The 25,943-nt window shown below is 38.2% G+C and overlaps 1 protein-coding gene across 2 annotated transcripts; it reads left to right on the forward strand.

Annotated features, from left to right (window-relative positions):
• The first annotated feature begins 207 nt into the window (after positions 1–207).
• On the forward strand, positions 208–25,799 carry LOC140931185 (cyclin-dependent kinase 4-like). Of its 2 annotated transcripts, none has more exons than XM_073380948.1 (7): positions 208–342; positions 16,345–16,762; positions 20,958–21,099; positions 22,151–22,318; positions 23,210–23,370; positions 24,877–25,012; positions 25,518–25,799. In XM_073380948.1, the coding sequence occupies exons 2-7, from the start codon at positions 16,551–16,553 to the stop codon at positions 25,668–25,670; spliced, it is 972 nt and encodes a 323-aa protein (XP_073237049.1). In that variant the 5' UTR covers positions 208–342; positions 16,345–16,550; the 3' UTR covers positions 25,671–25,799. The 2 variants fall into 2 exon arrangements, with proteins under 2 accessions (XP_073237049.1, XP_073237048.1); XM_073380947.1 differs by lacking the exon at positions 208–342 and adding an exon at positions 15,923–16,122.
• Positions 25,800–25,943: the final 144 nt, after the last annotated feature.

Genomic DNA, 25,943 nt, shown 5'->3' on the forward strand with positions numbered 1-25,943 from the left:
ATGATAATTTTTGCATGGAAAACTTGAGGATTTCGCCCACACGTATTGAGATTTCAATTAAAGCAGTGCTGACCTCGAATCTTAAGAGGTTAATAGTTTCCCTTGCGGTATCCTTTCAGTGTGTCATCCAACTAACGCGTGCTCTCCTGCGGTCATTAATTACAACACGACGAAATAGCTTCCAAAATACCTCAGAGGTCGATAAGCCCAACACTTGAATATAAAATATCTTGTATCAAAATGACCTATTGTAGTTGTCGTAATAACCTCACTCAGGGGAGAACAGCAAGGCAACTGTGTCGTACTGAGCAATTAGAAAGCTGCCAAGTCATACGCTCGACGGTAAGAGTGAATTACTGCTTTACTTTGCTAAGGAAATTGTTACTAGAGAATCATGGCAACTCATCAGTCATGTTAACAGCTAGCAGTATCTCCCCGATTAGTAAGTGACTGTTAATGATTCACACTTTGTATCTAGATTCCATTTTGTTACGCATTTGCTGAAGATAATCGATAGGATGAAATCAATGATGCAACAAAAACAAATACTCTTCAAACCCTTGTCAATTTTCAAGATTCTTCCACATAGATTTTTATTGAAAAACTGAAATAATCATTTTTTTTATCCATTGGTTTATTCTAGTATTTCCTACAGTTTCTCTCAGCTGACAGTCACCTGACACTTATTTTTTGGCTTATTTTCAGAAATTTATTTAGCCCCTTCTACCTTGCATAATTCAAATCTAGTAGGTTAAAAAGACGATGCATGGCTTTTATTTTACGAATGGTCGCCGCACTTTCTTGAGGGATTAAAAACTGATAAAGAGCACAGAATGAAGTTAAAGAATGACGTAATAAAACCTACAATCTTACCATATTGTTCATTTACAAAGTAATTATAGATAAATAAATAGTAAATAAGTAAATAAATAAATAATGGATTGAATAAATAGAACGTTTGCTGAGCCTACTACATTTTACGAAGGCAATTTTTTTTTTAAAAAAGGTCGCTCTTATCTTTGAGGTCACTTAACACTAATTGCTGTCAATCTTAGTTTGTCTAGTGGACTTTGAACGTCGGTGTGCTGAAATCTTCAGGCCGGCAAATAATTGGCTTGTTTTACATAATTCTTTGGCAAATTGTTTCCCTATGAAAGACAAAACCAAAGGGGTGCTACATTGTAATGCAGCAAATATTTCTTAAATTTCTTGTCTAAATAATGCATTTGAATTTTGGGGCGATGATTTCATTCCAAATCCTAAGTTTGCTCGCTAGACAGCCTGCGAATTCAGCCGTTTTTCAATTCTTATCGCCGATTGTGATTGGGACGTTTCGCGAAACCCAGGACCAAACCTGCTCTGGACGGTGCTCAATTTTCGCCGTCTTGGCCATTCATCTCCAGAAGGACATACTTTTTTTTCTTAATTAAACGTTTCCGGTGTTTGTGCTAAAATTAATAAGCAAGGACTTTGTTCTTGCTTTTTAAAAAAATTTATACACCTATCGGCATACCTCCCAGGGGGGTACTCAACAAATGTTAATACGGGGAGGCTCCGCCCCGAGGTCTAACCCCTTACCCTTTATATACCATTTTTCACGAAAAAGGTACCCCTTTCGTATACCTTCTATTGACAAATGGTACCCCTGTCACATACCTTGTTTAGAACTTTGCACCCCTTTTAACTGCTGTAAATGCACTGTCTTTTAAATAGGAATCAATCACAAAAATAGAACGTTTTCTTGACTTTAGAGCGGTTTTCATTTGAGTGTCGAAAAGTAATTGGTTTTGCACTTTCTACAGGATGCGATTGGCTTAAAAGATTCGCGCCACCTTTTAATCCAATCAGAAGTAAAACCAAAGCCAATTGTGACGCGCTCGCATGCATTTTCCCGCGCTTTGCGTCAGCCACATGTAATTACTTCGAGTTTTGATTGGTTCAATGTATTGTCTGTGTCCTATGTGATTGGCCAGAGTAATTACTTTGGTTTTGGTTTTACGACACTCAAACGAAAACCACTCTATAAAGCCATAACATTCATGTGTTAGCCCTTTTAAGCCCTTTCACAGACGCAAATGACAAATTTCTCTACCTTTTTATATACTTCAACTGGTGAAATCCCTACCCTTTCATATACCTGAAGCCTGAAACTGAGATACCCCTGGCCACTTTCGGGCGGAGCCTCCACGTATAGGCCATTATAGGGAGTACCCCCCGGGCATACCACGAAAAAATGCCCTAAGGGCTAATACTTATAACAGTGAACACCACCTAGTAGAATTTGGTCTCAAATTCATTGTGAACGACATGTTAATTCAATCTTGACTGAAAATAATTTCTTTGTTCCAAGAATAACCATGGCCTCCCTACACTATGTGTAGAAATACTTATGATAACAGAATCAACCAGAAAGCAAACCAGCAATGTAAAAGGGCAGTCACTCTTTATAGAGCGACAGAAAAGCTTAGTGACTATTGAATTTCCTGACCTTGAACTGAATTTCACTAAGCGGCCTTGCAGTTTACATTTTCTTCAGTTTCTGAGTGTTGCAGGCCACGAATAGTTTTGCGTTTATTTTCTATTTCCTTACGTTTTATATCCGTGTGACGCGGATTTTTACAGGATTTGGATGGAATAGGTTGATCAACTGCAGAATGTCTCTGCACCAAAATGTCTCTAATTATAATCTTTGCGAAATTCAAACAACGTAATTTCTTGACTTTGCCCTGATTTTGCCCAGAATCGATCTTATAACTTTTTCGTAATTTGCTGACTTAATCCTGACAGTGACAACCTTAAAAAGCTTGCTCTATGTGTCAACATAAAATCATCATGGGGAAGGATTAACGGTGGTTAAAGACATAACTGAGAAAAGGGTCTTCTAAACGCAAAAAGAGAAATCCTTTTGAACAAGACCCCCTGCAGTTTCAGTGACTTCAAGAGATCCCAAAGAGATTTCGGAATTTCAAGGGTGATCACCCCTTCCATGCATTTCTGCACGTGCTCAAGAAGTAGTTAGTTAATAGGTGTTGATAACTCGCAAGAAGCACCTAGTTAGTTAGTTGATGACTAGCTCATTGAAATACAAACCATCTCACAGAAATGGTCACACTACACAAAACCGCGAAGTGACCTGTTAATTGAGCTTGCGCACAACCAACTCACCGAAGTACAGTGGCAACCAACTCGGCTCTTTTAGTCTCACACGCAACCGTTTTTGTCTGGTCACGCAACGTTCGTCTAAGAGAGAATGTGCATTGCGTGACGAGGCAAGAAGACTTTCTCTCTTGTCCTCCTTTGCGATTTGATCAGCATGGCATAGCTATCAGTCAAAAGTTTAGAGAAACACCGGGCCCATTAAGCGCTAGTCTCCCTCGCAGCCGTTTTACGGATGTCACGCAACTTGTGACATCCAAAAAACGGCTGCGAGGGAGACTAATTAAGCGCCAGCTTCCCAGAAGCCTGGTGGTACCGTTTTTGGCTATGTCTGGTAGTTGCATTGGATTTACAAACTGCGAAAAAAATGCCATCACTTTTGGAGTGAAACTTAAGACTTCTTCTTAGTGCACCTTTAGTCCAATTTATCTACTTTTGAAATAAGGAAGCATTATAACCGCCCAGGAACTAATGCCTCCAATCTCCAACCCTCTCTATTCCGCTCTTCTTAGGGATTTGCCTTGACTAACGTGTTAGCGTTTGTTTGCTTTAAAATCTTCTAATCTTTTTATCAGCTCAATTGTGTTGTCTGCTCTTTGGTTTGCTATCTGGACTTGTAGTGTTGACTTTATTAAAGAGGTTATTAACAGCAGTTAAGAGGCTAAATAGTTCCGGTCTTAAAAAAAATGGTGTTAAGTCCGCGCTGTAGGTTCTGTTTGTTTATAAGCAATTACTATTTCGCACAATCTTTTCTTCTCAAGACTTTTCCCTTGGACTTTGGCCCCTCCCATTAAAAAAACACCGGATGAGGCTGTATTTAGCATTTGCGGGGATCGTAAGGTTGATCATGTTAGAGCATGCGGCATAAATTACAAAAAGATTCGCAATGCGCAAGTTTGTGATTTAGCCGACTACCCGGTAGGATCCAGGAGTCGTTGCTTCTGAGCAAACCTGATATATAGTGAAGTGCCAGGGGAATGGGAAAATGTGATATCATCGTTGCTGGAATGTCTCCACTTTTGGCATGACGCGGCATTTACATGTTGGCTAAGATAGCTGTCACGAGGGTTAAAAAAGTGACTTATTTTAGGGGATTTTGATATCTGAACAGTTACTTTATTACAATGAAGTATTACTTTAATGTGTATGAATTGTTCGAGAGATGAATTCAACATTCCTTAGCAAAACTCAAATACTTGACAAAAGACAAAAAGTTTCCGGCCCCGTTGGTCCGAGTTGGTGTTCATCCCAGGGGGGGAAGGGGGGGAGGGGTTACTTGGGTTAATTTTTGCTGGGTATGTGGAGCTGGCCTCTCAGAGCCCCTACCCCATTATAGTCTATTGTGTGGCCAATTATAGACCCCATCTTAGTCACTTTTGGGCAAATATGTAATGTTTGCAATTCCAACTTAGTCACTTCCTATGTTAATTAATTGACCCATTTTTTAGATTGAATGAAGAACACTTTACTTTTCACCCACAGTAAAAACATTCTGATACGTTTACTAACCGTAAATATGAAGGACTGTCTTACCCCCCCCCCCCCCCCCCCAAAAAAAGTGCAACCCCATTCTAGTAACCATATTGAAAATGCGACCCCATTATAGTCAATCCAGTCGTGAAAATGAGAGCCCATCCAGCGACACATCCCCATTAGCCTCTTATAAGGAAGTACCACCCCCCCCCCCCGGGTGCCCATCCGGATAAGATGGAAACCAACATGGTGTCTCCATACAAAGCTCCATCAATTTGAGCTGAATCTTGGGGAGGGTCTTTGCACATTTACCTCCTTTCATTTCCAGGATTTTGGACTTTATTTGAACGGCTTTGATTTTTACTTTGATGGCATGACAGTGAAAACCAGCATGTCTTGACATAAACCGGAAACCGGGCGTGAAAAGTCAAAAGTACATGAAGCGAACATAAATATCAGACTATGCATCAGGTGGTCGTTTACGAGAGGTTACAACAGAAAATCTCAAAACCGACAGCCCCAAAAAGTGGTCGTTGTCGCTGTGAAAAGTTTGGTGTTTTGGATAGGTGGTCGCAACATGTCGCAACCTCTTCCCTGGGTCTCTCTCCTGACCCGTCCAGAGACGTCTCTCTCTCGCTCCGTAGGGACGGGCAAGAGAGAACCCTCGGGACGAGGTTGAGGTTGTCACTTATGGTAGGTGGTCGTTGCCGCCGCATCACCCGAGTGAACTGGGCAGCACTTTTAGAGACCACAAGGAAACTGGGTCGAATTAACTTTCGCACAGCCTTCTGGGACTGTTACTAGGTGTAGGGGAAAGCATTGGCCAATAGCTGAACGGCACGTCCCCAGTAACAGTCCCAGAAACAATTGCGGGATACATTTCATTTCCAGTTCCCATCTCGTTTCTAAAGTGGCGACCTTATCGAGATCATGGTAGTCTAGAATTTTTAGATTACAATTTCGACAGTAACGCGTAGGAGCTGTAGGTTTATCAAAAGCTGTTCAGTTTTTCCCCTTGAAAAAGCTGGATTTATATGGTGTTCAGTGTGTTTCAGGTGTTTCAGTTCTTTTTAGTTTCAAGCCCGGACACCATTGATGAATATTTCAGCTTGTCACGCGTTAGTTATAGAGCTTATCTGATGGGCTCCTGCTTGCCTTAAATAAAAAGTAACCGATTTTTACTACAGTTTGCATACTACAAATAACTCACAACCTGAATCAATAAAGCAATAAAACAAGGTACTGAAATTAGGAAGCTGATGCATCGACGACGACGGTAAGGAAAACGGCAAAAGACTAAAGAACTGTGCACGTGCATCACGCTTTTTTGTACATTTCCCCAGTTGCCGTCGTTGTGGAAGTACTCACTCACGTTTGTTGAAGTGAACAGAAGACAACGATCTTCTAATTCTTTTTAAAACTAAGATACGGTCCTTTAGAATTCAACTCCAGAAAAATTAACCAATATTTGACAACTTGAACGACATGGAATGAGAGCGATGAATTTTGAAACAGCATGGTTCACTTTTTAATAGACGTTTTCGCCACTGTGGTACCTATTAATGAAGGACCTTTATAGGATGAACTACCAGTTCAAGTCGTTCAAGCCACGATCTTTTTTAACCGGTTTTTATCCCTTTCAAAGTTCACTACTCACTGATACATTTCTCTCTTTTTTTTCTCTCGAGTCAATCGTTGCTACACGTGCACTTTGATTTTATCTGTAGTTGACCAACACCCATGTGCATGACTTGCAAGCCCAACTGCTTGACTTGGATGACTGGGATATGATCATCGCTTGCCCAAGGCTCATACTAATTGGACAGCAATGACTAATTAGCATAAAATCCTAATCCTTCGAGTTGTTTGTTTGGCCAGGACAATAGCGATACTCATGCTGTCGTCACCTATTGATATTAATGTGCCAACCAGAAGCGCATTGGTTCTTGAAACAAAGGATGCTTTTGTTTCACTTGTTCCAAATTTGAATAACAAAAAAAATGTTCGTGAACAGTGATGTCTCCTGTAGACCTCTTTAGCTTTTGTTTTTGTTTTCCAAAAGACGATCGCGGAGGAATTTGACCCTGTGTGTTTTCCTCGGCATAAATATGTTATGTGTACATATCCCGGGGGTGACTCGGCATATGAAAAGGGTGGGGATGCTAGTCGGAAATTTTGAATTAAACCCCTAATGGAGACCGATCTGGGCGGAGCCCAAACTTTTTTGGACCCCTAAAAGAGACCATGTTAAAACACAGACATTATATATATTTTTATACTTTTTCGCGTGCAACCCTAAACGAGACCTTCACGGCTAAATATGATGGCGTTTTGCCCAGAACACCCTAGGCGAGACCAAAATCCGAAATTTGTACCCCTAAGCGAGACGAAGAGCATCCCACCCCTTTCATATGGGGAGTCCCCCCTCCGGGGTACATATGCAGTGAATAATCCAAAATTTGAAAGAAATGCTGAAATTTTTCCAGTATCATCACGTAACATCTATTGGGAAAACAAAACACGCAAAGTAAAGAGGTCTATTCTCTTTCCTAAATTTCGTTGCAAAGCTGTATTGTCCGTCAAATTATGTAAAACAAGGTGAGCAGCAAAAAAATCACAAATTCATAAAATCACGTAATTCGTAAAATAATACTCAGAAAATTACTAAATTTACTTTTCGAAAATCACGTCAAGTAGTCGAACTACGGAAGGTGTAAAAGCTTCTTCATAAAAGATGATTAGATAAGCTTTTCCGTGAATAAATTACGTAAATGACTAGAAAATTCCAAAGGACAATTTCAAAATGTAACATGTGAAAACCTGCAGAAGTAACTGACAACTAAAAATATTTTTGATAAACATCTGAAAATCAGGAGACATTCAACATCACAATATAAAAAACAACCTTATCCAAAGTAAAATATATATACTGCATGAATATTCGTTGAAAAAACACGAAAAAAACTCAGCAAAGAAGTGTGTCATTAGCAAACATAAAAGTGATTCACTGGGAATCCTCAGAAGAGGTTAGGGTAAGGTCAATACAGTAAAAACAGGCGTTTAAAAAAGGTTCTTGTATTTTGGGGGTAGTTATTAGAAATTTAACCTACGTAGGTTCCGAAATAAGGTTATTAAATATTATGAAGGGTATGGTTTTACGGTTGAGGTAAGAAAATTTTATAAATTTGGGTTGGGTCCATAAATTTTTTTATACAGTATTTTATTTTAAATTGTAAACTTCATTATTAATTTATGCAAGTTCCATGAAGGAAATTGTCGTCTGTCCTTTTTATAAACCCTGAGTTTCTGCTGTAGGAATTACAATAATACTTTTCACTTTTAATTAAAGTTTGTTACATTACTATATGGTAATATAGTAACTTACAAATATCACAGTCAAGCTCCTTGGTTAAGGGCGTTTATCATAATTTAACTGTAACCCCGCCGATATAAAAACCTGCGTGATCTTACTTGGCTTTACAGGTTCTTATATTTTTGAATATTAGAATATTAAAATGGCGAATTATCTGCTAGCAGGTTCTTAAGCCACCAAGTTCTTACACGCGGAGTTTTATTGTACCTAAACTTTGAATCTGGGAAACATTATTTAAAACCTGACTTAATTGTTAGTTCCACATGTGAGATATGCTTCCCGAATTATATCCGAAACACCAAATAAAATCCTTTTCGAAAACAATATTTCAACCCAAAACACTGGAATTTTTTTCATCGCTAGCTATATTTTATAATTTAACAATATAATCAGTTTTTTTGGCACTGATAACTAGATAAAAATTTTAAAAAATACAAAGCTGCGCTTTTAGGAACGGCAGGGAAAATTTAAAAAATTGTCCCGTTTTGCTATGAAGTACTAAATACATGAAGTGCGGGAAACCATCGCCAAGTATTAGAGGTTGTTTTTCAAGTTGACCACGGATGAATTGACGAGTGGAAAATTAAACTCAAATTGCAACTTCGAGAGCTAAGCTTAAGTTTTTGGTTTTAGGGCGTTATCCACACGAACCCGGTCGTTTTGGAAACCGTATATGTTTTACCCGGATTTGGTGTGAACCGGACTTTAAACCACCCTGGAGAGCAGTTTTAAAAAGATGCGGTTTCGGTGAGCGGATTTACTGGTTTCGTGTGAACGACAGGCTGATTCGCGCAAAAAAATTGTTTAAAAAAAATATCCGGACTCGTGTCAGACGGGGCCTAAGTCACTTCTCACCTCAGTTTTAGGATTCATGTGAAGCTTTCTTTTCAGGGGCCAGGAAGAGGTAACTGCTTTTAATTTTAACAAACAAACGACAAGAATTGCCGTGGGGCAGCTTTTGGGCCTTGGTAGCTCATTCAGGTCCCTTCCACACGAACCCGGATATTTTTGAAACGGTATAAATTTGAATACGAATCGGCTTTCGTTCACACGAAACCAGTAAAACCGGTTGCCGAACCCACATCTTTTTAAAACCGCTCCCCAGAGTGGTTTAAAGCCCAGTCCACATAAACCTGTGTAAACTTAATATGTTTATATAAATATATGCGGTTTCAAAATTCTTCAAATTCGTGTGGACGGGGTATAAGGGCGCTTTAAAAACGAAGAAGGCGACAATGACGAGAGCTCCGGTTAAAAAGCAATAGGGTAATTGGGATGAAGATTGAACGAATAGACGTGAATAGACCTCTTTAGGTTGTATATGAAGGTCTCGGAGGAATTTGCCCTTTTGTTTTTTAATAATTTTGCGTACATGTACACGTGAATAAGGACGACATTTGAATGAAACAGTTCTCTGGAGTATCATCACATGAACCAACTTTGAGCAAAACAAAACATACAAGCAAAATGGGTCTATTCACTCAGTTTTATTCGTTACTGTCGCTGTCTTCGTTGACAAAGCTCCCAACGTCACAGATTCGATTGCCTGACGGACTGATGTATGGGGAAGGTATCCCGGATTCATTTCTCCAGTCGCCAATGTCACTGACAGACAGAAGAAAAAGATAGAAAAACATAATTCTTATTGTCGTTCAAAGTGTGGAGGAAGCAGTTCTAAAACGCACGAGTTGTGGTTAACTGATCGTAACTAATTTCTCATTCTGTTTCCACAGGGGCACCCAACGTTTTCTTTTTAGTAAAGTGACTGTTCGAAGGAGCAATTGCTGCCTAGAAGTTTTTAAAGCTAGAGACAGGCTTAAAATTTCTTGATAACCGTTCCATTCGTTTATGATATTCCGAAATTTTCCTTTAACTCACCATCGAATTTCGGGGGCTGTGTTTTCCACATTTTGATCACCAATATATCCTGATATATTGCGATTATTGTTAAAACGGTCACCTGAAATTTCGATATAAAGACAAAACGTCCCCTATTATTTGCTAATGAACAAAGTACGGCTTGTCCATGACTTCGAACTTTCGACTGGACCCAACACGGTACTAACAGTTTAGCTACCTAAACTGTCGAGACGACCAACACAATAGCTTTTTGGACAGCTCCGTATTAACCAAAAACACTACGAGACATCTAAAGCGTAGAGGAAACCATTCGAGACACTCCAGAAGCATTTGGAAACGTTCAGTCGTTGGGTTGCCCCTGATCATGATTTCATTACGTGACTTTCTATGCGGACCACCGAAGTCGGTTTAAACTAATCAATACTTTTTCCTCCCAATCTATTGTTAGGTATATCTTGACCAGAATACCATCAGAACTAGCTTAGTAGCGGTTTTTCATTTAGGAAACCCTCTTTTGTAAAGCTCTTGAGGTTAGGTTACTCGCAAGGAATATAAGATCAGTAAAGCGAAAAAACGTTTCGCTGATACTTAAAAACGGGTGAAACCAAAGAGCATAATACTCGCTTTTACTAGCATAATCCGACCCTTCGAAATCTTTTATTCTTGAATTTGATAATGCGTTATGATGGTTTTTTGACTCGCGTTTTTTTGCGTTTCAAGTGATCAGCTCGTTGCGCTAAGCGAGCAGATGAAGTAGGTCCTTGAAACCTACTTACAAAACACGCTACATTACAATGAACATGTGAAGTGTAGCAGCTTGCAGACCACGAGAAATGCCTTTTATAACTAATGTAATAATCATCCAGTGTGATATTAATTTCTTGGGCCTGAAACATCCGCATGGGCAGAATCCCTGATTCTTTTCAGACATTTGTTCACCCGCATTAGATTAAAAGCAATATTACATCAATTTCCTACGACAAAAACGAAGTATTTAAAACACTAACAACGCCGTTTTTAAAATATCTTTATTCAGTTTCAATATGGTTTCACTGTCGATGATTCATTGACAGCTGAATGTATTTCTGTCACTGCAAATCACTGTCCAATTTCGTGTCAGAAATTGTCAAGAGTGACCCTCGTGTCTGATTTGAATTTAAAGTTTGATTTTTTTCAGGCAACATCTCTCCAACGAGAAGCTGTTTTCTAAATAAAATAAAATAAAACAAATAAATAATCAGAAATAAATAAGAGTCCATTTTGTTTATTCTCTCAAAACGACACAACGATTTAAGCTGTGAGGACATCTACCGTATCAATAAATTAAAAATAACAATGATCACTTCCAACCATAATTTACCAAGATAAAGAGTTAAGATAAAAAGTTCTTCATTTTCTGCTGTCTAGAATGAACAAATGACTCGACCGCGATTTCTTGCAAGGCCAAATTTTCTAATGTTTGCCCATGAAAACACGCGACGTCGCTTTTATCCCATGAGTCCTTTATTGAGCCGCGCTAGCAAAGATGGCGAGAGGTGAGATTTCCCAGCCAATCACAATGCGTTTCCGCCTCTCTCTCGGTCTTAGTCCTCCCCGAGAAAAGTCTTTTCGGTGGAAGAAGCGCGGGCTCATTTCCCGAACAGCGGCTGGTAATCGAGCCAACTGAACATTCACGAACCCTGGGGACGAGAGGATGGCGAAATCATACAGTGAATTCTTTTTAAGTCCATTAATATCCCAGTCTTTCGTCGACCTTCTTTGAGACAAAAAGTCCAATAAACGTGTGAAACTCTAGAATGATACAAATTGTTCAATGAGATATTGAAATATAATATTATGGCAATACTATTTGTCTAAGACTGAAAAAGAAGTAAATTAGATGTATAGCTAGCTTACTATCTATCAAATCCCCGGGTGGCTCAGCCGGATGCGAGAGGGACCATCACGGTGTGGACACAAGATAACTGTTTTGTTTATTTAAGATACAAAATATTAAGGAGCTACCGATATCAAACCAAACTTCCTACAATGTTGAAAGATATTAGCCATCTCGATCCTTTCATTATTCGCAAACTTAGTAATTTACCAATAAACATGAACTAAAGAACTGAAACTCAAAACACTGAACAAAATCACAAAGCAAAGAGCCATATGGCAAAGTCAAATGAAACTGATAAGAGAACCAGTATTGGAATTTTGGTCTTCAAATTGTTTACTTTAAGAAGAGCTCATATATTTATATTTTTATCATGGTCTATAACACCTAGAGTCTGAGAAATGGGACGGGATTCTTGAGAAGGTATTCAGTTTATAAACAGTAAATAATTATACAACATGGCATGCAACGTGAAAAGGGATTAAACTGATCGCAAATAAATCAAAGAAAACGCTCAGGAGAGCAAGAGGATTTATGTTTCTTTGCTTGTATGCTCGTTTTAGAGCAAGAATAACAAGAAAACTTCGTAGATTTTGCGTGATTCTTTGATGAACCGGAAAACTGATTGATATCTGTATTTTTTCAAGACACTCAAGTAATTTAATGACTGTGAATCGATACGATACTGTCGAGACTGAACTGCAACAATCATGTAGTCAATCGATGATTAAAGCTTATTGTTTGAAAGCAATTTCGAGCAACACTTCGCAGAACGAAGAGAAACCCATGAGGCACTGTTTCCGCTGATTTCTTTATCACATAAAATGATCTGGCCCTCAACGAACTCGGACAGGGTACGTAAAAATAGTACCATGGAAACTGAAAGAAAAAAGCAAGCCAGTCTTCTCTTCGCCAAGTAGAATATTGTTCGAGGAAATGGGATGTTTTCATGATTAAGCATTCAATATTTGACAAGGAACAAAATCTGTATACGTAGAGTCGCGCAAACGAAACATGAAACGAGCTTCCTCTGGCAATGATTGTTTCTATTTTTAGTTTCACTGTTGTCTGATTGGCAAGCACTCGATCAAAAACCTGAATTTTCGCTTTCTTCGTCACTTTCGAATACTTTGCTTGCCACGCCCGCGTGGAACTACTGTATAGATCACTCAAGGCAGGCGGTGTGGTATGCTCTGAAGCAGTTACCGTTAGTTTGAATTTCGGACCAAATGTTATTTTTCCGATACCTTAGTATTTCAGACCTGGATCGATTTTTTCAGAGGCAATAACAACAAGAACACTGTTTGACATGACTATAACAATGTATTACAGTATTGCAAAAGCTACTTGAATTTAACTATTGATTCCTTTTAAAATTAATTTCTAAAATAATTTGAAATATGTTAATCATTGCTTATTTTTAACCATCAGTAGGATTAATTATTCCGGAGACAAGTCTGTCTCTCAATTCAAAGCAAGATATAAATGAAATTAATTGGATGTTAATTAAATAGTCAGTAGAATTCATTACATGTTATAATATGGTCTTATGTGATTGTAGCTGTAGGCGAGGCGACGAATGATAAAATATATACCCAATTCCAGACTCCAGATCCATAAAGCGCAATACCTTGCTCTATTTCAGACCAAGAAAGAAAAAACCCAGACCCTTTGGCACCGCACATATCTATAAAGCTTGTATTAGAGTGTACCCCTAGACTGCTGGCTGCTACGTGTAGCACACTAGGTCAGTACTGCAGTATAGCATGTGTATCAGGCATTTCTTTGGGGGAAGGAGAAGAGAAACGAAAAGAAGGGAAAACGAAGGGAGAAAACAGGGCATCTTCCCTTTTCCTCTTCCTTCTCTTGCCTCCCTTCCCCACTTTGCCTGTACAAGGCCGATACTCACAGTATGTAGAGGAGACTGAACCAAACGCGTTTTACTGCCTGGTAACCAAACCAAATTGATTTTCCACCTAGTACTTATTTGAGCAGTGTTCACGTCGTTAAAGCCAAGCTAGGTTTTTGCGGGCTGTTTTTACAGTACAGATCATTTGACTGAGTAGTTCTAACTTTCGCTCTGGAGTGTTCCCTGAAACAGCCGGTGTGCAGGGAACATTTTAAATCAGGACATTTCTTGAAATCAATGGCTAAAATAATTTGAAACAAACGCTTGTCAGTAAATGGATATAGCTATAAGAGAAATGATCTTTGATTGTAATGTGTATTGTTAGTTGAAATATCCTTTCCACAAATCACTAACAAGGCAATGTATTATGACTTATAAGATTATTACTTTTATCATGGTTAAATCATTTTGATGATGATATCATAATTATCATTATTACTGTATGACGTTCGTTCCTTGATAGCTATCCGATGTCTATGATAATTGTATAGTATCGCTTGATACACAGATACACAGATGACTAACGCAAAAGTGAATGCCAGAAAATGCTTCACCTTTTGTTTTACATACCGCTATATGCCGCACAAACAACTTAAAAATCGTGGGACTTACATACATACCAGTAATGGACACACAACGAAACCAGTGATGAATTATGTGTGAACGAGACGCTCTACCGCGAACTTATTTTGAAACAGCCGGTGTTGAGTTTTAAGCAACAAATGCAATCTTTAATGACCGAGAATGGACAAGGTTATGCATTTTGGACGTTTCGGCAACCAAGCTTGAGGGAATAGAAAGGTTTGAAATACCGCGTTACTCTTTCATAGAAATAAAAAAAACTAAACAAAAAAATGTGAAAATAAACAAGGTCACAAACAATAAACAAGCCACTAAAGAAATTTTAATTTTAAACAGAAACTGACAAATGTAACTATCAATAAGCCAACTAACTACGAATTAAACTTGAACCATACATACCATACACGATAAATTCCTAGATATTTTTAAAAGATATTCTTTCGTAACAGTGATCAAGACTGAGAAGATTTTACATTATTTTCAAGCCCATCAAACCAAATAAAACTTTGTAGCACCAACCAGAACGTCAGTATTTTCAGTTATTTAATAAGAGTTGCATACTTAAAATTGCTGTTAGCCACTCCTCAGTATTATGTGGAAACTGTACCGTTCTCAAGAGGTTTCGAAAGCCAGTGCATTAAAGTCATTCCAGTCTTAAAACCTGATGGCAACCAAAAGGACGTTTCCTCCTGACTTTTACAGCTACTGTGTTTGAAAACTTTATTGGAGTGGACATAAAGTGAAATGTTTACTGCCAATAGCATTTAAGGGAGGTACTCTCGGTGTTATTCAAAGTCACATAATAACAAGGTTGAGCCTTAGCAATTCAAATGATTAATTACATTGTTTGTTCGGTTAAAGAGCCCATGTCCTGTACGTTTCATGCAAAGAACAGCCTGTGAACTCATAGTGTACCAAGCAAACTAGCTTCTAAAGCTACAAGCAAATTGTAGGTGTTACTAAAGTTAACTCTAGTTTTCATTCAGGAGGAAAATTCGACTTTTCATTGTTTTTAATATTGATGAAATCAGTGAAGTTGAACTCTTAATTATTACTTGTTGAGAAGTCAAATCTCCGTGACGAGCAGGTATATATATCTAGGCCGTGAGAATTTACTGGATCGTTCCACCTTTGCGGCTTGTTTATCCGCTTTCAATACACAAGAACTTGCTTTTAATGCGTACATGTATATTGTGAAAACCGAAATCATAGGTCACTGTTTGGAAAAAACATCTGCCAGTCTGCCACTCATCTCCTGATATTGATTGATTCGCCGTTGCCTCGACAACGGGACTTAGATAATCAGAGATAAGATCGGAAAAAATGTTCTCGAGATCTCCATGTTTTGGTATATTGTTGGATGCTAGGAGTTGAGCGTTAGTTTTTTGCCGAGTTTAAATGTATTTTTGGCTGTGATGAGTAGGTGAGGTGAGGTGACAAGAGTTGTTTGGCTCTTATAACTTGACAGAGTGATGGATGGGGAGTGAAATCGGAGAACACCGCGCAGATGGTTAGCCATGTGCTGTAAAACAACATTGGTTTTTAAGCCATCATTCGCTTTCCGTTACTGTCCACTAGGTGGTAAATGAGTTCCTTTTCTTTTTTGTGGCAGAAAATTACGTTTTGAAGGACACTAATTGCCACTATTGGACGTTCTCGAAGAGGGCGTGATAAAAGGGACCAATGAATATACCCCACATTCCGATACACAAGACAACTAAGGCCCCAGCAACCAATCACAGAGTAATTAACAAACCGGAAATAAATAAGCCAAGCGGTGCGCACGTGGAGGCAGTGAGACGTGCAACCTCAGAATTATTTTTTCAGTGTGACTTTTTCATTCATTTGTGTTCTGGGTAGTGTTGTCGGGCAAGCTAAGACAAAATTACATCGGTGAGTAGATCGCGATCTTTCAGGCTAATCCAAAAGGAAAATGTCATTATTCAGCTCTTTTAACATTCTTTGACGTAAATTGCCGGTTGAATTGAAACCGTATGCGATTTCCAATTCCTAAGAGACCTGAGCGGAATTAAAGGTTGAATATTTACCTTGCCTTTGGTGAGCAGTATTCATTTTTGTGGCTGTTTTAGCGAACGATCCTGTTGCTTTCTTTAGCTCGTCGGAGTCTTCCTGGTCAGGGTAACCTTATGGAATACTGAAGACCGCCATCGGAGATTTTGGAGCGAGTTGGCTTCGCGACAAGATAGCAGGACTTCGTCTACCTAAACCATCAGCACCCGCCATGTCACGCTAAAATGATCAAAGCACCGAGAAAGAGAAAGTGAAATCTTGGCCCTTCTTTCGTGTTCTGAATAAGTGGCATGGCTCAAAAATATGAAGAAGTGGCTATGATTGGAAATGGAGCTTACGGGACCGTCTATAAAGCCCGCGATCTTCAAAACGAAGGACGATTTGTGGCTCTGAAGAGGGTGAGAATAATTGTAAACAGCGAGGAAGGAATGCCACTCTCTACCATCCGCGAAATAGCCCTTCTTAAACAGATCGACAATTTCTCTCATGAGAACATTGTTAGGTAAGCTAAGCGATTTGTTTGATTTCTCTCAAGTGATCTAAAGTAATATTTTAGAGATCTAGAGTTGCTGCTGTACCCAGTCGTCCCGAAAATCTTGCGAAACCCTCGACCCTTCCCCATTACGATATTAATCAAACAAATATTTTTATTTTATTTTATTTTTTACTTTACGTACACGAATTGTTTGATTAGTTTCACACAGGCTGGCCAATTAAAACTAACTTCTCGAAAAAAATGGAAAGAGTTTAATTTCTGTTCAATTTAGCTATATTGAGACTTTATTAAAATGCATCTTTTGTTTAATCACTGCATTCCTCCAGCCAGCAAACCTGCCGTTTTTCAATACAAATGTGCTAAGTTCACACATTGATTCGCCCGGGGGGCTATTAGTTAAGATTGTATTCATTTTCGTGAAACACAGTAAGAGATTATAAGGGTTTGCTTTACAGGTACCATGCAAGAAAGTAATTTGGCTCCGAATTCTTGTTTATTCACCACATAATTAAGGGCTTTAGCATTTCAATAGAGGGCAATTCAAGCCTTCAAGGAATAGATCACTGTCTCTTCGGTTGGATTTAGAACAAGCTTTTCTTAGTTTGTTTTCCTAACGCTAAAAAGTTTTTCAGATTTACGAAAAAGTGATTGAATAAAACACGAAAAAGACCGGAACTATTTGGCTGCAGGCATGTAAGTTTGTTGATGTCTCTACACCGGAAGTGAATAACATTGGTCTAGAGCCTTCGTGATTGGCTAAACAGTTTCCCGCGACTTGGTATGGAAATTTAAACCTCGTTCTCGCGCGAACAAATGAAGACCGGAATATTCGCACTTTTTTTCTTTAATAAAACGCCGTTTTCAATGCTTAAATATTAAAAACACCTCCTCTGACATCAAAATCAATAGGATTTACAGAAAGCGATGTTTATTTAGCATTTATCCCTCCATTACACCGAAAACACACTGTATCGACAAGCAGTATTTACATTATCCCGACGTGTCGTGTTTCAGAAATTGGATTCGAGATTGATATGTGCTACGACCTTTCATTGCCGCGCAATTTTCTTGTATGAAAAATGGCAAAGACGTCCATCGCATGATTTGATTAAGGATTAAGTTCCCGTTGAGATTACTACTACTTTTGGGAGTTGTATATCCAAGAATTTCCAAAAGGGATCGGAATGAGGCAATTTTAGAAACCAGCGAAAAATTGATAGACAGCAAGATGCTTTTCATGAAGCCCTTGTAAAGCCATCCTTCGGTAAGTCGTCAAAATAGTGCCTTGCGGCTCTTAGACATTTTCCCGATAAATTATTTAATGTGATCTAAGCCGAGACGGTTTTTTTGCTCATTTATAAGTCCATTGTTTAATATAAACAAAACCGTAAGGAAAACCGTGACCTTAGAGACATCTAAAAAAGCTATGTTTTGCGCGCGGCTTAAGGAGTTTGAAACTTGACACATATCCATGCCGAAACTTTCGATGCAAATTATTTACAAATCAGTGACATTGCTAATTACATGTGTAGCAACTTTCTATTTTACATTTTGGCGCGATCACTGATACAAACTGAGGTACGATTAAAATTCGCAAAATCTTTTTAATTAAGTTTTTGTTTCAGATCAGATGACGTATAAATTGGCTTATTCTTTTTCGTTCAGTCGATGATTTGTTTAGACAAAACACATTGTTGAAAAAGTACATCAAGCACCCAGTTAACAATAGAACCCAGCAGATGACTTTGGCCTTTAGAAAGCTGACGTGATTTCACACGCAAAAGTTAAATTCTTATGTCTCATGGGCAATGACCTTCCAACTTTTAAATCTTTTAATCACGCGAAGTATGAGTTCTATTTCTGTTATAACTGAAGAGTTTATGTATTTCCACCAAATTTTTGACCGATCTGAATGTGAATAACCACTTTTGTTACGTAAGTGTTAAGTTCTTTTTGTTCCATATCTATGCATAATTTCTTCTTTTCATGAGGTCTCAGAAATGCGAATTTTAATTAAAATGTCCTTTGAAGTCAAAGCCAAGCCTTTTAAACTCAACTCCCAAGGGTGGATGGAATGTAATATTTATTCTTAGTGCAACTAAAAGAAAATAACATTGACCTCGAGTTTATGCGGTGTTGGTATGTCTTGATGGCTCCACCCCAATTTTTCTCAAAATATAAATACAATACAGCAACTGAATGAGGTGCTGACATTGGGAATGGAGTATTTAGGATGACAAGCTTCTTTTCTATGTGCTACAGTACAGGCACAATACTATAAGGCTGGAACAAATTTTGGCTCTTGCTGTACAATTTATCTCATTAATCACGCAGTTTAAAATAAGATGTATGTTGTCCTTAGTGGGTAGTGAAAAATACATTTTTGGTTACAGATTAGACAGAATGGTCACTTTTTTTTCTTTAGACCATACCATTTTATTTTAAGAATATTGTGTTTTGTTCTGCCCAGTAGCCTTTTCTCAAAGCAATCAGTCCTCCACATTCTACTATAAAGACACAGCAGGATCAAAAGTATTCCTCAACAAATAAGAAAGAAACAAGAGAAACAAGAGATTGTAGTTTTCTCTGCAAGTAATGTTGTTTCCTCCTTCTGTGAATGGTGTAAATTTAAAGAGATTAAACCAAATTTAGTACAGTTAAACCCCACTTTACGGGCAACAACATAAAATGGACACCTCATTCTTATGAACAGTTTGCTTTTTCCCTGGGAGAAGAACGCCTTTACAGTTGTACCTTTTCTCTAAATTCACCCCGCTTAATACGGAAACCATTTTGTATGGCCTCCTTAGTGTCCATATTAAGGGAGTTTGATTGTACTACTAAACCATGTTTGTAAGTAAACATTCAGTTAAGAAGTTTATCAATTTATCAATACTACGAGTGTAGTAATTCTAATAATAACCTGTCTAGCAACCCTCAGATAAGATGCACCTAAGAACTATAGTTTAACAGCCTTAGCACCTATGGTATACCATCTGGGACCTGTTGGCGGAATAACACCCAATGTCAGACTGCGTATCAAACACCTGGTGTTAAAATACATGTATAGAGCTTGACTGGATGGATGTTTTATGTTCAACTCCTCCCGGGAGAACTCAGTATTTTTGCGAGTTGCCTCTGACTGGGTAAATAACCTTGCCAGGCTATGAAGTTCATTTAGGGTACTAGCCTTCAAATCTAGAGTTCCCAGCTCCCTGCTCTGATCATAACCTGGAGTTGTTTGTGAGTAGTTATTCTGAGATAACCTACACCATGTTTGTAAATATAAACCCACCGGGTTATTTTCCCACCAGCTGGGATTTTTAACTTCTCACGTTCCAGTGAAAATATTAATTGTTTACACTGTTATGTTTATTATCTAGAAAAGCTCCTTAAGGGGTAATTTAAGCTTTCCTATTTACACTTTTTTTGTAATTTTAAATCTCAGCAGGAAATAGTGAACTGATTTTTTTTGCTCTGATCGTGAAGACAGCCAGTGTGTGCCTCCAACACACAGCACTCCTAAATCTAACAGAAACATCAATGATAAAATAACGTGATTCTCTTTGTCAAAGAGTAAAAAAAAAAATTCCATAATTTCAAATCCAACCCTGATGCTTTGGATGACTACAGCTGTAAATGCAATATGCTTTACTCAACTTAGTACATCAAGTCAACTAGATGTTTTGATTTCATAATTATGTATCATAAGGAAGTGCTCTCCAGTTTCCTTGATTAGCTCAGCTGGATTTAGTTCTGCATGCAATCAATAAATAAACCCTCTTCAACTATATTTACACATGATGGTGTTTTTTAAAGCAGTTGTCAAACTGAAACTTCAGGATGTCTCTCGCAAACACTGAGTCAAAGCTCAGTGTGGAAAGACATTTTGATAAGCAGACAATGAGCTCGTCACTTAATATGGCTGCCTTGACAAAACCCTATATGAACTCTCCACTCCCAAAAACAATTTCCATAAGTGACCAGCTCCACCATGGACTCTTTCTTTGCTTGCTGAGGGTTTCTGAGCTGACTGCATGTATTTTAATTTTGGCTCCTTCCAGGATTAAGGGGATTATGTGATAAAATTCCTTGTTTCCTTTCTGAGATTGAATTGCTCTTCCATAAAACAGGAAACTGCTGACAAAAGTGAAAACTACGGGCACGTTTGAAAGGTTCAATTTTTTTCCTGTTACTATAGGTTACTAGATGTATTCCACACCAAATCACCATCACGCCCTGATGAGACCCATTTAACTTTGGTATTTGAACACATTGAGCAAGACCTGAATGCATATCTTGAACATTGCCCTCAACCTGGCCTACCAGAGTGGAAAATCAAGGTATGGGGATTATAACAAAATCTAACAAGTAAAGTTCTTATCCCTGCTTATCCTCAGTGTGCAGAGGCCCTTTGGTCTGCTTATCTAAGAAGATTGTAAGGGCCTCTGCTTGGGAAAATTCCTGTGCACGGTACAACCAGTGAAGTTCCCTTCTTTTTTTCCTTAAAATCAAAACCTCAAATCTTCTTTTTTGGTAATTTACCACTGTATCAGGGTTCGTACAAAAAATTGCAACCATTTTTCAAGGACTTTTCAAGGACCACCTACTAGGAAATTAAAAGTTCAAAGATTGTACAAAAATGCACATTCCCAGTCTACTCTAATAAGGCTTTAAGGCTTGAACTGTTTGCTTCACCAACTTCTCTACATTTTTCAGTTCACTTGTCTTAAATTGATAGTTAAACATGAAACATTGAGGACTTTATGTAAATAACCTTGAAATTCTCTGAGCTATAATTTATATTGTCTTGGACAACCAAAAAGCATCAACAAACACTTTTGAGGCCACTACATTCAAAGTGGAAGAAAATTCAAGGACGTTTTAAGAACTTGCACAGGAATTTAAGGATCTTTTAAGGAAAAAGGGAATTCAAGGACTTTTCAAGGACTTCCCCTAAAATTCAAGGACTTTTCGAGACTATTTTTGAACCCTGTGTATGTGTAGGGAGCTTAACCAACCACAATGACGATGACAACAAAAATGTCACGAAAAAAAAGCTTTGCACATGCATCACATTAATAAATATTGAAAGACGACAAATTGTTCTTTCATGATGGTTCCATCGTTGTGCTTACTAATAATGTGTGCTCTCCAATGACTCTACTTCCACGACAGCTTGAAAAAGCAATAAACTTTGGGGTGTGGTCATTGATGGGTACAGACCAAGCCACAAATATCATTGCTATCATAACAGTGTGTATTGTGATAAAGAGACTCAAAATTAATGGAATACCCCCATTAATGTGTTTTCTGGGCACTCTTCATGGGGTGAATACACTGTAAACTACAGTCTGATCAAGCTGCTTTTAAAACACCTTTTACTTGTGATAGGATATTACACATCAGCTCTTAAATGGTATAGACTTCTTGCATTCCCATCGGATAGTCCATCGAGACCTGAAGCCACAGAATATCCTGATCTCCAAAACTGGTCAAGTGAAGATCGCTGACTTTGGATTGGCAAGAATTTACAGAGATGCCATGGCTTTGACATCAGTGGTGAGTGACTCAGTCAGGCACACTTCTACCGAGACTCTTGTTATTTTTACTGTTATCCTTTTGTTTTACCTGTATGGGGTTAAATACATAACAGATGTTAGTACAATAATTATTGTTAGAAGCCTTTTATTCTTACTGGGGGAAGGGCGGGGGGGGGGGGGGGGGTGCACTCCGGGGAATTCTTGGTGGGGGTGTGCCACCCAGTCCTCCAAATCCTGACCCAGTATTTCAGACTAAAAAATGTAATTTTCCACACCCATTTTCAGACCTGGCCCCGGTTGTTCAAATATTGGATAGCCAGTGGATAAGTAATGGGGAAAATAATAGCACTATCCACTGGATAGAGATTTATCTGCTGGATAGCGCTATGCCGCCTTTGAACTACTGAGGCCTGGCCTTTAGCAGATTAAATTATGTTATCATTTCTTACATTAGAGTGCAAACACAAAAATTCTTCAAATCCAATTGGAATTTGCATATTTCTCTTTCTTTCTTACTCATTTGGAATTGAAATGATAAATACGTTCATATGCTCCCATAGTTTCCTCAAAAACCATACCTGATTCCAGACGAAAATGGGCAAAGTGTATACCCATTTTCAGACCAAAACGGCGCAAAAACCCTACCTGATTCAGCAGCACATACCTATATAGCTTATATAAGGGAGTACCCACCGGGCTTTCTTAGCACAAATTATATCCTGTGGTGTTACCATTCAAAAAAATCTCTTAACTGAGATTTTGCAAAGGTACTATTTATTTCTTTGGATTTCACAATGAGATTCCCTCAATTAAGTACATTTATCAATATATTCCTAAGGGAAATGCATGGATATCAGTGTGGGTTGTTTGGGAATTAAAGGTTAAAGAAGCATGTTTGCTTATGTTTAAGGTTGTGACATTGTGGTACAGAGCTCCTGAAGTGCTTCTTCATTCCAGTTATGCCACAGCTGTGGATATTTGGAGCATTGGGTGTATCATGGCTGAACTTTATAACAGAAAACCATTGTTTGAGGGAAAATCAGAAGTGGATCAACTCAACAGAATTTTTAGGTGAGTATTAAACTGGCATACACACTCTAAAAAATAAAAGGGCCAAATAATCAGAGTCTGCATAACATGAGCAAATCCCATAGTCATAATTTATTAATAAAGGGACATACTAAGTTTCAATATTTCTGGTTTTTGAGGTAAACAAATCTTAATTTTATTTTATAAATGGAGGATATTACATGCCCGTGCGTGCATGGATAGGAGTTGATCACAAGAAGATAAAATTTGTATCCACAAGTGGGCACATAATATTCTGTTTATGATATAGACACTGATAGCGAGATGCAGCGATGCTCTCTTCCTATTGGCTAAGACTGAAGTTGCCATGACAACCGTGATATCTTCACATGTGAAGGATAAAAATTGTATCTTCACTGGATACCAAATTTTCGTCACTGGAAAAATCCTGGTATTTCATCGGTGTCTATAATTATAATAAATAGAGATGTCCCAGTTTCTTTAAATAATTAATATATTCTTCAAAATGTGTCAGTTAATAAAATGCTAAGAGGACTGAGTGAAGTCCAATTCTGTCTGTAATCATATTTGTGATTGAACAAATCGGACTCCTGTTGTTTTGATTTGTTTAATCATGAATACAATTACAGACAGAATTGGACTCCACTCAGTTGGACGAAACGAAGTTCTGTTACCAATTAATCATAACTATAACAAAATTTGTGATGTTTTAGCCCTCAACACAAGACAACACAAGAAATTCTATGAGTTTTCTTACATGCTGTGAAAAAAAGCCATTCAAGTGTGCATGTGCGATGGTGCATACTGTCCAATTTCTTAGGCATGACGTGTACCATCCTTTTACACTGTCGGGGGGGGGGGGGTACTGCCATATATGGGCTATATATGTATGTGCTGCTGTGAAGGATATAGTTTTCAAGCAGTTTACTCTAGGATAGGGTATATAAATCAGAGCGTTTGAGTCTAGAATAGGGTATCATTTTTCAGGAAACTGATCAGTTGGTTGAAGATTTTATCTAGTCTAGGGATTGTGGTATAAGGTTTTGTTTTGTTTTGGCTAGACTAATGTGCTAGTGACCTCAGTAGTTTTTTCTGGAAAACAGCCACTCTAGGATAGGGAAGATTTGGGGAGTTTACTCTAGTATAGGGTAGCAAAATTCAGCTGAACTAGTTCTGGTATAGGTTAAGGGTTCCAGGGTCCCAGCAGCACATCCCCACTCAAAAATTCCTAAAGTACCCCCCCCCCCCCCCCCCCCCACAGACACTGTCCTATTAGTGCTGAAATCAGGACAGTTGATAGCCAATCAGATTTGAGAATTTTGTTATAGTTATGAGTAATGCTGTAATGGCTCGAATGGTTCTACCGGGCATGAGAAATTAGAACACAGGGGTCAGTAGTTATGAGATCTAAGTTTCTGCATGACAATCACACCCTAGGCAAGACACTTCACAGGTATAGATATGTACTTTAGTAAGTCATTTATTTCAAACTGGAAAACTAACTTTCACTGATTTAATATTTTTCAGTGTTATAGGTACCCCTCCACAAGGTGATTGGCCAGCCAATGTTACTTTACCAAGATCATCCTTCTCAAGATATGCTCCTTTTTCTCTGTCTGAACTAATACCAGAGATGTGTGAAAGTGGAACTCACTTACTCAAGGTCAGTATTATTTCTGTTGCCAAAAATCATTGAGAGAATTAAGTAAATGATCATCAGTGGTGAACTGCCATCTTTTTTTGCACACTGTCTTAGTAAATCCAGGTAAAACTGTCTGAAGTTAGTATAAGAAAACGGCTGATATTTTGCCATGCCACCAATGTTTTGCTGCAAAATGATGTTTTAATAATGACTACAGAAATTCCATGCTCGATATATGACATATGCCACTACATTTTAATTTGGGACATGCCATTAAGTTGCTTCAACCGATCAATCAAAATCAATCTATCACATCACTATTTGTGACATATCACAAATACTTGCTTCAACCAATCAAAAGCACTGCCCAGATCTGGGTAGTAAACATCAGCAGTATGGGATTTCTACACTTTCTTAAAAGTTACTTAGAGGGGAAACCAGTGGAGGCATCATGAAAATAATGTTGCTTCTTTTCTCAGGCTATAAAAGTAATCTTTAGTACATGTATGCTCTTTTTTTTTTTCAGAAAATGCTCACATTCAGTCCAAACAAGAGAATTGTTGCCAAACAAGCCATTCAACATGAGTACTTTGAGGAGTTTCACGATGGTAATAAGGAAAACACACAAGGCAGTAGTCCAAACATATCCAACCAAAAGGAAAATACCTCTGCTTTCTGAACCAATGAGGGTTGCAATGTACAACATTGCAGTCATGTTACAATGTCCTTTTAACACTGTGTGAGCGCATTGCAAGAAGTATATTGCATTGTACGTGGGTGTGTTTCAGTGAAGTACATGTATGTAGCCATTGAATTGTATTCACTTGAATTGCATTATAGAATACAGCTTTAATGCATTGCATGCAATTGCATGTTTGGTGTGCATGTTAACAGTATTATTGATGCAAGTCCATTTTCATGGACATAATTGTTTTGCACTATCAATGTATTC

This window comes from Porites lutea, chromosome 3, assembly GCF_958299795.1.
Source record: "Porites lutea chromosome 3, jaPorLute2.1, whole genome shotgun sequence".
Lineage (NCBI taxonomy): Eukaryota > Metazoa > Cnidaria > Anthozoa > Scleractinia > Poritidae > Porites > Porites lutea.

Bases quoted from the DNA above. Each gene is read 5' to 3' on its own strand.
- LOC140931185 (XM_073380948.1), top strand. From the start codon at position 16,551: ATGGCTCAAAAATATGAAGAAGTGGCTATGATTGGAAATGGAGCTTAC. The intron at 16,763-20,957 runs GTAAGCTAAGCG...CTGTTACTATAG, and splicing joins TCTCATGAGAACATTGTTAG to GTTACTAGATGTATTCCACA. The intron at 23,371-24,876 runs GTGAGTATTAAA...AATATTTTTCAG, and splicing joins CAACTCAACAGAATTTTTAG to TGTTATAGGTACCCCTCCAC.